Source organism: Schistocerca cancellata, chromosome 3 (assembly GCF_023864275.1).
Source record: "Schistocerca cancellata isolate TAMUIC-IGC-003103 chromosome 3, iqSchCanc2.1, whole genome shotgun sequence".
Lineage (NCBI taxonomy): Eukaryota > Metazoa > Arthropoda > Insecta > Orthoptera > Acrididae > Schistocerca > Schistocerca cancellata.
The window spans coordinates 212,431,473-212,443,603 of record NC_064628.1 but is presented as its reverse complement, the minus strand read 5'-3'; the positions used below and the strand labels follow the sequence as shown (position 1 = coordinate 212,443,603).

The following is a 12,131-nucleotide window of genomic DNA, read 5'->3' as shown; positions in this document are numbered from 1 at the left end:
TTTTAAGCACAAATAAAAGTTAAGAGATTAATTAATTTTTAATGCCTCTCACAGAAGAACTTTCTAACTACTACTTTTCTCTGTTAATATTGTACCTTGACTCATTCCATATCTCTGAAGGTTCTCTCTCATGATTAGAGCTACAGAATATATTCTAAGAATAAATCAATGAATGGATTTTTAACAAGGTTATTAAAAGTCTCTGTTGTTTCTTTTATAACATTGTGAATATTTCAGAGCCATTATCATCTTCATCGATAAATATTTAAATAAGGCATACTTGGATAACATGCTTTAATTTGCACCTCAAATCCATTCTGTATGCCATATTGAAGGAATTCAAGTGATTATTGCCTGAAATATCATGCAAGTAGAATCATTTACTTCTTTTTAGATTTTGTAATCCTTGTCACAGTACACTGCTGTGATAATTATTCTGTTTAGTACTGAAAGGCTCTAGTCTGTGAGTACTCAAAACCCCTGCATACAGAGCTGATTTTATTTGTGATATTGCTAATACTCCATTTATGGACATAAGGCCATGGTCCAAGTCATAATTTTCTACCTGTTTCATCTTCCACTGTTGGAGAGTTCATTGGAACCTTAATTGACTTGGAAGGCTGTTACAGACTCAAAACAAGCTCAGCAAGCCAAACTATTTATTTGTTTAAAATAAGGCTTTACATACTGGATTAACAATGATGCATTTCTACTAGTGTTGCTCTATTCACATTGATAATTATGGGAATGAGTGCTATTTGACTACCATGATCATACAAACCACTTTTTATGGAGCTTAAAGCTATTTCATAAAATACAGTTGAGTTTAGTAATAAATTATCAGTTGCTGTTGTGGTGTATCCTAGTCTTGTTGTGGATATTACAGTGGGGAATAGACAAAAACTGGGAATCAGTAAGTCTGCTCCCCTTCATCACTATCATCTGAGAGTGAAGTTGGTTGGAACTGAAGTCTTTCCTGGTGGACATTTTGAAAGAAAAAATTCTAGAGTTTCACACCTCATGTATTTTGACATCAAACTGAGATTCCCTCTTCTGGTAAGCATTGTACTAAGGTACTAGCACAATAACCACTGCATATGTATTTGTTAAAGGTACTGCCATCACTAGTGTGTGTATATGGAAGCTTTGCCCATTCAACATGTCCAGTGGCAGCTGGCATTCAGAACTGTGTTGTTGCAAAGTAATTAGCAATTTCATTTCAATGTCCCATGCTTTTCTTGATGTAACCATTATCCTTGCTCATCAGATTTCATGGAAGATAGGTTTCACAGCCTCCTTCATGATACTTTCATAACAGAGTAATATATGACACTATTCAAGAATGAGGGTTTACAATGAAAACCATTCCTGTTTTTCCCCTTATTCATAATAAAGAATTGCTTACCTTTGGACACAGGGGTCTACTGTTCCATTAGTATTTGTGTCCCTCTGGTGTGTATATCATTCACAACTACCATTGGCAGAGATACAAAATTTTTTCCCATTCCAAAATGGGACTGTATGATGATGTGTGCACTCTGAGAACTTGATAAAGACCATGTCTATGGTGTAACTGTGTCATATTTTTGGCTTTTATGTATGGTATAAAAGAGGAAATAAAAATGCGATTGTTAAAGTAGTCAACTTGTCTCCCTTAGTATTATCTCAAGTGAGTCATCATCAGAGGCCTAGCAAGACTGAACTCAATATGTGAGTTGTGGTAAACTGTTCATTTCGTACCCTATGAATAATTTTCGTGCTTTTAACACTATTATCACTGAAATTATCTACAGTTTCTTCACTACATAAATCAGTGAAATTATATTTCAAGAAATAAGTTTGTATTTATAAAAGGAGTTTGTTTATATAATATAACAGTTTATCTTAATTTCTTTGAGTTCCTTTTGATAATATTTCTAGACACAAGTGAAGTAGCAACACTTCTGAAAATATGTGAAGCTTGGTGTGAAAATGTTGCCCATCAACATGAATAAAATGCTGTCCAGAGTGACAACATATTAAATGGATATTTGATAAGAAAGTAGCATTGATCAATTATGTATTACAATTCAGAGCAAATTATAAAAGGGTCTAGTAACTACTCATCAGCAGCAAATTTGAGTGATAATGTTACAGCAGTAAATTACTATTATTCTTACATAAATAATTTATAGAAAAAGTAACTAAATAGTATTAATCATAACACAGTGAAAATAAGACTAAAGTAAAAAGAATCTAATGTTAAAATAACACAGTTGAAATCTATTGTGTCTTACACAATCAGTTACGTTCTTTCTCTCTTTCTCTCTTTCCCTTTAAGCATTTTCAGATTTATAGATTAATGTATAATATTAAATAATATTCTCAAGCATTCAAATAAGATATTTTTGTTCACACATGACAATATTAAATAAAAATATGGGGCTATTTTGTATTGTGAGGACCGGTTTTTAGTCCCAGTGTAGTCCTGATTTTTTTTTTTTTTTAGGCTATAAATACTGCATTTGTATACATTTCAAAATAATGGCTAATGTAACCTTATGCTTCTAGAGTATAATAAAATATTTACTGGTTGCCAATTTTAAGAAATAAAGATAATTCATGTAATTCTTGTTTTACTTCTTTGAGTTTAAATCTCAATCATTAACTTCTTCTTCACTTCCTAATTACAGGTTATTTGAAATAATAGCTGGTATAATTTCCTGGGATGACAAAAATCTTTGCTGTATGTAGACTGTTCCATTGTGGAAAGTTAAACACACAATCTGATGATTGGAAAACACTGCATGAACTGATCTATGTCAAGCTGACCTCTACTTCTCCTCTCTTGCTGATAATACATTAGATCTACAAGGTTATGTGGAGAGATTATGAAGCATGTTTCAGGTCCCAAAATCTTATTACTGGCATACACTGATCCATTAAAACATATATCCATATTTCTGAGCTGTACAGAACTGCAGATATTGATCATAATTTAAAAATTAAATAACTTATTTTTCAAATGGAACTGTGTTCATGTCTTATAACTTTGATCCCTGGTGCTATCATTACAGATCTTGCCCCATATTATTATTTCCTCATATTATACAACAATGACACATTTATAATTTTTCTTCTTGCTATTAATGCCTGCACAAAATATGCTACAGATATCTATCAGAGTCTAACTGTAAAGCAGCTGGAGAATTCGGGCAATTTCAGTGCTAAATGGACAAAATCCATAGGTGAAAGTGCCCCACTTTGAGAAATGTCTGCTTCCTTCAAAACCTGGAATAAAAGAAAAGTATTGAATAGTAATGAACCTTTGTGCACATTACTGAAATTGATGACTGTTAGGCTATCCTTCAGCACTCTAACAGCAAGATCTTAAGGCTTGTGAAATGACTTTAATATGTAAGTGATGCACCAGATTTGTAACTGTATTCTGTGGATGGCTGCTATAAGTGCTATATAAGGATTTTAGTTGTTATGGGTAAAGGGAAGAAAGCCAGCACAGAGTCTGCCCCTCTGGAATAGTACCAAAGGGGGAGCACTGAATTTAACATTCCCATTATTTATTACAGTACAAATTATTATAACTTTCATGTAAATTCCTGACATGTCTTCTGTGTGAAAATGAAATGGATTTTTAAAAAAAGTTATGAGAAGAACAGATCACAATTCACTCATCCAGCAAAGAGTCGTCATCATCAATAGCATCATATGTCCATGCTCAGCAAAATATTTACTAATTTTTTAGACTATTCTGGATGAATACAGACTTCACTAAGAAAATTTTAGTGTTTGTTCAGGCATATTTTCTTAGTGTTTTCATATAAGGGATCACTGGTCTCTAAGGGCTTGTTACAGAGTAATAACCTAACTATGATTAATTTGGTTTGTTACACCAATTCTTTTTTTTCCCTGTGCAAACCCTTTTCAACAGTGAGAAAGAATGTTACAGTATATGCTAATATCTTCCATTCTAACATTGGAGGGCCTGGTTTTTTCACAGGCATCAAAATACAGATGATAAACTATTGTGATATGGTTCTCATCACTGCAGAAAAAGTCCAGCACAGTGTCATTGTACCACTGGTCCATCACATGTCAGTCAATTCTTCATCAGTAAACCTAACTATACTGCTGTGCATCATTGTTAATGTACAACTAACACTGACAGAAAAATAAAACTCAAGACAGAATCGAGCAGTACTGAATGCAAGCTTGAGGGCAAAGAGTTAAGTGGATATCACTGTTGTCAACAGCAAGTACCATGAGTAAAAGGACAAAATTTGTTCCCGAACAAGACACAGTTACAAACAATTTACATTTGTCCTCTGCTTCAGATAGTATCTATGTAATACAGATACACAGCATTAGCTTACAATGAAATCTCGAATCTCAGGAAAGTTATGCATGATTTTCTCACTTAACAGGATTGACTAACAATATAAGTGGTTTCTTTTTTCCTCACTAGAGCATAGCACATAGGTCATTACATCTCATTGGCTTACTAACAGTTGGGATATGAAGTTTTCTGATTAGTAAAACAATACAAAGATTTTAGTTTTATGTATATTGAAGGCAGAGGGCGGAGAAAGGGAAGAATGATTCACTATGTGATCAAAAGTATCTAGACACCCCCAAAAACATGTTTTTCATATTATGTGCATTGTGCTGCCACCTACTGCCAGGTACTCTATAACAGCAACCTCAGTGGTCATTAGACATCGTGAAAGAGAAGACTGGAGTGCTCCGCGAAACTCATGGTCTTCGAAAGTGGTCAGGTGATTGGGTGTCACTTGTGTCATACATCTGTATGTGAGATTTCCACACTCATAAACATCCCTAGGTCCACTGTTTCCAATCAGTTGAAGAGGGTTGTAATGCGTAATAGGCAGACATATATCCAGACCATCACATACGAATTCCAAACTGCATCAGGATCTACTGCAAGTACTATGACAGTTAGCCGGCAGGTGAGAAAATGTAGATTTCATGGTCGAATGGTTGCTCATAAGCCACACATCATGTCAGTAAATGCCAAACAACACCTTGCTTGGTGTAAGGAGCTAAACATTGGATGAGTGAACAGTGGAAAAGTGTTGTGTGGAGTGACAAATCATGGTACATGGTGTGGTGATCCGATGGCAGGCTGTGGGTATGGCGAATGTCCAGCATGTGTAGTGCCAACAGTAAAATTTGGAAGCAGTGGTGTTATGGTGTGGTTGTGTTTCTCATGGAGGGGGCTTGCACCCCTTGTTGTTTTGTGTGCCACTATCACAATACAGGCCTATATTGATGTATTAAGCAGCTTCTTGCTTCCCACTGTTCAAGAGCAATTCTAGGTTGGCGATTGCATTTTTCAACATGATTGAGCACCTGTTCATAATGCACGGCCTGTGACAGAGTGGTTACGTGACAATTATTACATCCCTGTAATGGACTGGCCTGCACAGAGTCCTGACCTGAATCCTATAGAACACTTTGGGATGTTTTGGAATGCCGACTTTGTGCCAGGCCTCAACAACTGACATCAAGACCTCTCTTCAGTGCAGCACTCCATGAAGAATGGGCTGCCATTCCTGAAAAAACCTTCCAGCACCTGACTGAACATATGCCTGTGAGAGTGGATGCTGTCATCAAGGCTAACTGTGGGCCAACACAATACTGAAATCCAGAATTACCGATGGAGGGTGCCACAAACTTGTAAGGCATTTTCAGCCAGGTGTCCAGATACTTTTGATCACATGGTGTAGCAGCTGCATCAAGACTGTCCAGCATGTTTCACAGCTGCAGATTCTGCATGGTGTCTGTTCTTTTTGACATGTCCGAAAGAAGAGACATCACGCATTTATATAATTTTAGTTTTAGTTTTGAGATACGAGGCTTGCATTCCAAGACAATGATAGATAAATGAAATAAACCAAACAAAATGTAATTACTCTATAACAAGCCACTGGAGTCTACAAGTAAGTTATACCAAAATACTCCAAAAATATTGTAGAACAACCTCCAAAATGTAATTTTTGGGATTCAGTTTCAACCTGTATATAGCATTAATTTAGAGAGATAAATTGTAAATTAATAACACAGTTTAAATGATATTATTTACTAATAACTCACTTTGCCTGCTAAAATTTTATTTAAATCTTAACATCAGCAGTGTTCGGGAAGTATCCATCCTCTACATTCTTATAAATATGAACCCTGTACATGAATCAAAATATTGTTTTAATAAGTGCTTAGTTATGAAAGAAGACAATTGTGATATATGTGTGTGAATGTATTAAAACAGAAAGAAAATTATTTTTAATATTTTTCCCCCTTTGTCCATTACATTACTTTTATGAGTGGGCTGAATATGACATTTATAACAAATTTTACAAACTCCAAACAATACTAATTTCATGGTAAATCACAGGCAATATTTGCTACAATACTTGCACATAAATAAGTTTATGATCAGTAAACATTTTCTGTATAGCACAGGATCTGACAAAAAAAGAAACAACATTGCTCAGGAACTGTATATTACACCATATTAGTGTAAAGTGGCTATTCTAACTTGAACTATTTCATTAGGCTGCAACAAATTTCAGTTTAATCAAGTTAGCAGATGAGCATTGCATTACAGATGTGTCCTTGCACTGGAAGGCTGAAACTGCCCAGCTCCTACATAATTTCAGAGAAAATGAAACACAGGAAGTTTTGGAACAATAGAGATAACAAAAGCAGAAGTTTGAACTCAAATGACTCTGTTTTGAAGGTGAATACTGCTAACTGAACATACACTGCCTGACAAAAAAGTGAAGCATCAAAACAAGGAGAAAACAAAATGAAACATCATGGATTGGGAGGGTACATGATGTTATTTCAGTGATTATAAATTTAAGTCAAATTTACAAAGACCTTCACAGTGTGGGCACACTTATCAGTATGATGCTGCACACCCTCTGGTCTGGATGTCTGCACTGATTCAGTTGGGAAAGAAATCACAAAATCATTGCAGACTTTCCTGAGGCAAACTAGCCCACAACTGTTGTAACTGGTCCTTGATCTCCTGGATACTGGTACTGAGACAAAGCTGTCATCCAGGCTAGTTCCATGCATTCACAAATGTTCTATTGGGGACAGCTATGGAGACCTTGCTGGCCACAGGTGTACCTCAAGATCATGCAAATAGTTCATAGATACTTAAAATGTGTGGATGAGCGTTGTCTTGTTGAAAAAATGGTACCATGATATTGTCGCATGAGAGGTTAACACATGGGGAAGCATGATGTCTGTGACTTGAAGTCACACCTGTGGCTTTACACTCTAAGATGCCAGGAATAACACTGTTGTGTCCCTCCAAAACAATGGAAGCATGGGACCTCTACCCTGATCACAACCATACAAGCCAACGATGGTCAATTGGGGTAGCACAGAATTGCAATTCATTACTGAACACAATGTGACACCATTCATCAGCAGTCCCTGCTTCCTGGTCATGACAGTACTCAAAATGAGGTTGTTTCTGTTGTTGTGTTGATTTCAGCCTACACATGGGATGATGCTTTCCTAGCCTGGCTGCTGTTCGTCTCCAATCAATGATCACTCGTGCAAAACTCAGTTTGCCCTTTGAAATCCTGTCAATCATGAAGGAAGGACAATAAGCAGATTCCATATTCATAGAGTTCCAGAAAACATTTCACATGGTGCCACACTGCAGACTGGCATGACCTGTGCATTGTGTGGGAATAGTACTGGCCTGCTTTGCAGGGCACTTACAAGTTAGAAGAAAGAAATGATTCTCCAGCCTCCAATGTTTAGGCTATCTGGCACAACAGGAATGTAGTAGAAAAACATTTCACATGGTGCCACACTGCAGATTGGGATGACATGTGTGTTGTGTGGGAACAGTATTGACTTGCTTTGTAGGGCACTTACAGGTTAGGAGAAATAAACGATTTTCCAGCCTCCATTGTTTAGGCTGTCTGGCACAACAGGCATGTTGTAGTACTAGTTCATGTTGTCAGCCTGCTTTGCATGACATCATTGGAGTAAAGGATTTACAAACCCTTGGCAAATAGGCTGTGCAGCATGAGACACATGTTGTGTGACTAGTAGCAGCCTGCTTTATTGACCTTGTTTTTGCAGGGGCTACACGTTTAGATGAGTATTCCTAGGAGAAAGGTGAGATGGATACAACAGGAGATGGTGAGAGGGTGGGGGCAGGAGGGGATAGATAGGGAGAGAGGGGACAGGAAGTGTTGTGTAGGGAGAGAAGTGTGTGGAAGGGATTTATAGTGAAGGAGGGGGTGCATGAGATGAACAAAGAGAGAGGAGAAGGAGAAGGTGGACCAAGAGATGTGCGCATTAAATGCAACATACTTGCATAAAACCAAAGCCATGGGGAAAAGGCTAGTCTTAGTTATATAAAGCTGATAATTTGTGTGTGTGTTCAAGAACTCCTTCCAGGCCCTTGGATCAAACTGGACCAAACCTAAAAAACAAACTCCTGCTGTCTTGAGAACCAATGTGTGTGTGTGTGTGTGTGGGGGGGGGGGGGGGGGGGGGAGGGGGGGGAGGGGGGGATGTGGGGGGGGAGGGGGGCAGTAATAATGTTATAATGTTCTTGCAGCAATATTAATGGAGATAAAGACATGCAAATTTTTAAGACCCTGCCATAAAGGCTATCCTGCCTGACAGGTATGCTGTGTGGGAATAGCAGTGACCAGCCTTATCTATCTTCCTTGCATGACAGCCTATACAGCTCCTGACATGTCGACTGTCAGGCACAACGGGTGTGTTGCGGTGTAGTAGTATTAGCCTTCTTTATCAGACTGCTTTGCATGGCAGCCTATACATCATGGGAAAAAAGGGATCCAAACCCTTGAAATATAAGCTCTGCTGCACAAGACGCATATTGTGGGAGTAGTAGCAGTCAGGTTTATTGACCTCATTTGCAAGGGTTTCATGTGCAGATGGGCATGCCTGGGGGAACAACTGAGATAGACAAAAGAGCAGATGGTGAGAGAGATGGGCAGAATGGTTTGGGTAGAGAGAGAGGGGACAGGAGGTGTTGGTTAGAGAGAGAGATGTGTAGGAGGGGAAGTACAGAGTGGAAAGGGGTGGTTGAGAAGGACAAAGAGAGAGTGGGAGGAACAGACAGACCAAGAGACGTGCACATTATATAGACACACAAGCCAATGCTGAAACACCAATATTAGTATGTGTGTGGGTGGCAATGCAAGTACTGACTCTGGAATGCAGTTGATTGCACAGATGGCACAGATGGCATGTGTTATGCCACACCTCCTCAACCTGTTCTGGTAGTTCTGTAAGAGTTGTTGGTTGTCAAGTAACACGAGTCACTTCTCGTCCCATCATATCCCATACATGCTCAACTGGAGACATATCCAGAGTGTGTGCTGGCCAGGTAAGTTGCTGCACGTCTTCCAGGGCACATTGAGTTTCATGGGCAGTGATTGGGCAAGCATTATCATGCTGGAACTACACATTAACAAAAATAGATATCCAAGTGAAATGAAAAAGAAAAGACTGAACTGGTTTACAGAAGAGCAAACAAAAATTTAAAGGAAACGTGCATATGCTGTACCACATGCATAAGCAAGCTGCTACCCAAGGGCAGACCAGAGCATGAACATTCATAGGTCATATCTGAAATGCAAAAATTTCTACAAAGCTAAACTTCTTTTGGCAAAAAAGCAAGCATATAGAAAGGGCTCCCAAAATATAAGGCAAAATGACAAATAATAAATCAGAGAAATACACCAAAATGCACAGAAGTAGCTCTGCTTGAACCTGAGGAATTAAATCATTACTTTTTAAACTCAGTTAAGGAAATAAGTAACAGTATTAAAGCAACAAATTCATCTGCAATGGACCTTTTTGGAACACCACTGCCTGTTAACCTGGTATTTCAATAGAGTGCTGCCATACCTGCTGATATTATAAAAGCTGTATCCAAATTTTCAGGCTCTACAAGTATGGACTGTTATTGGTTATTGAATAACATCATTAAAAAGACAATACACTCAATCACCAAACCATTAGCTTTTATTTTTAATAAATGTATGGAATTTGGAGTTTTTCAGGATACACTTAAGGTATCAAAAGTTGTCCCAGTTTCTAAAAAAGGGGACAAGCATCTTCCCCAAAGCTGCAGACCAATATTCTCAAAGATGTTTGAGGCATTGATACACACACAAATAAGCAGCTTCTTTCAAAAACACAATATCCTATGTAGCAATCAGTTGGGTTTTTGCAAGGGGAAAAACACAACAGGGGCCATCTTGGAAATCACTGACCAAACCTCAACAGCTTTTGAAAACAATAACATGGTATCACTGGTAATACGTGGCCTAAGCAAAGCTTTTGATTACATTCTTGTTGATGTACTACTGAGGAAACTAGAGTTTTATGGGGTGAGAGGGAGCACTTTAGCTGTGATAAGTTCTTATTTAAGTAACAGAAAACAATTTGTCTCAGTCATAAATGTAAATTCTTCTGCAATGGAAATCGGCACAGGCATATCACGAGGGTCTATCCTTGGGCCCTTCTTCTTCATTGTAGCTATCAATGATTTACCTAATAACATAGCCCACCCTGTAGTATGTTATGCTGATGATAAAACACTACTTACCACACATCAGAACATTTCAGATCTGAATAGCGTAACAAAAGAAACACTTGACAAGGCCATGGACTGGTTTGTAGTGCAATCTCAATAAAACCTAACAACTATTAATGGGAATATCAAATGAAGTAGGCAATAAGTCAGTAATCTCCTAGGTATTTGCATTGACTCAAAACTCTACGTGAAAAAATATCGCAGGTGGCATACCTTATCCTGAAACTAAAGGAGGTAGTGAGCTTGGAGTACCTTAGGATGACATGTTTTGGGCTATTCCAGTCACATATTTCATATGATCTGATTATATGCGGGCACTCCCCTCACACCAAGAACATCTTGAAATTACAAAAAAGAGTCTTATGCATAATATGTAAAAGAGGTCATAGGGAGCACTGTCGTCTTTTTTTCCAGACTCACAATTCTCACAATTATAAATTTGTACATTTATGTGTCTGTAGTCTATACTAAAAATAATATTTCAGAATTTATTGCCAGAGGGGATATACATGAAGACAGCACCAGAGCTAAGGGTAATGTAGACATACCATGCCACAGATTAGCAAGAACAGGAAATTCCCACAAAGTAAACCCACTCAAAATGTTCAGTAAACTGCAATTCATGTTTAGTCTGTGGATATAACTTTTTTTTTAATTATGTGGTACAGCTGGTTGCCAGAACATCCATTTTATGACATTAAAGAATTCTTTGAGATGCCTGAGGAGGATATTATCATTTAAAATTTTTCTGTAGTTAAACATATTATTGTGTGATGTGGTTAATCATGTGTAATTACATAGTGTATACAATACACAAAACACTATGTACACAGTATACTATACTATACTATACTATACTATATTATATTATAGCATACTGCATTAAGTTTTAGAAACTATCCTGGTGTAATTTGGTACACTGCTGTGCTTAATATGTATACTATAATGTAGTGACACTAGTTTATTTTATTATTATGTCTGTACTACTACATCCTGTATGACGAAGTCAATATCATTGTAAAATGATCTACAGTGGATAAAATTCTTGAACTTGATTCTTAATTCTTGATCAACTTCCTCTTGGAAGAATGGCAAAAGAACAGGTCTAACAACATCTGCATATGGTTAGGATCCCCTCCAGAAAAACCAAAGATGAATGAGAATTGCTGCTTATTGCATCCCAGATCATAAAGGCAGGGGTGGAGCCAGGGTTTCTAGGACGAATGCACTCTACGACACTATGCTCACCAAATCTATGTGGTACATGCAAACAATCATCACTTGTGTGCAGGCAGAATCTGGTATTATCATTGAAGATCACAGTATGCTATTCCATCTTCCAAGTGATTCTCTGATGGCACCAGTAAAACCATGTAGATTGATCCTTTGGTGTCAGTGGCAAATGGCCTAATGGTGTGCATGACTATAGTCCCACTGCTAATAATTGGTTTGCAACACTTCACTTCTGGGCTCAAGCCTATTATCTGTGCTGTGGTAGCTGTACAAT

At 37.6% G+C, this 12,131-nt stretch overlaps 1 protein-coding gene across 1 annotated transcript in view; it reads right to left on the bottom strand.

The window, feature by feature from the left end:
• Positions 1–693: 693 nt before the first annotated feature.
• Positions 694–12,131, bottom strand: part of LOC126174844 (calcium and integrin-binding family member 2-like) — a 67,973-nt gene continuing 56,535 nt past the window's right edge. Inside the window, exon 5 of the mRNA XM_049921230.1 lies at positions 694–3,270. Within this exon, the coding sequence (XP_049777187.1) occupies positions 3,160–3,270 (111 nt within the window). The 3' untranslated portion in view covers positions 694–3,159. The remainder of the gene's footprint in view (positions 3,271–12,131) is intronic.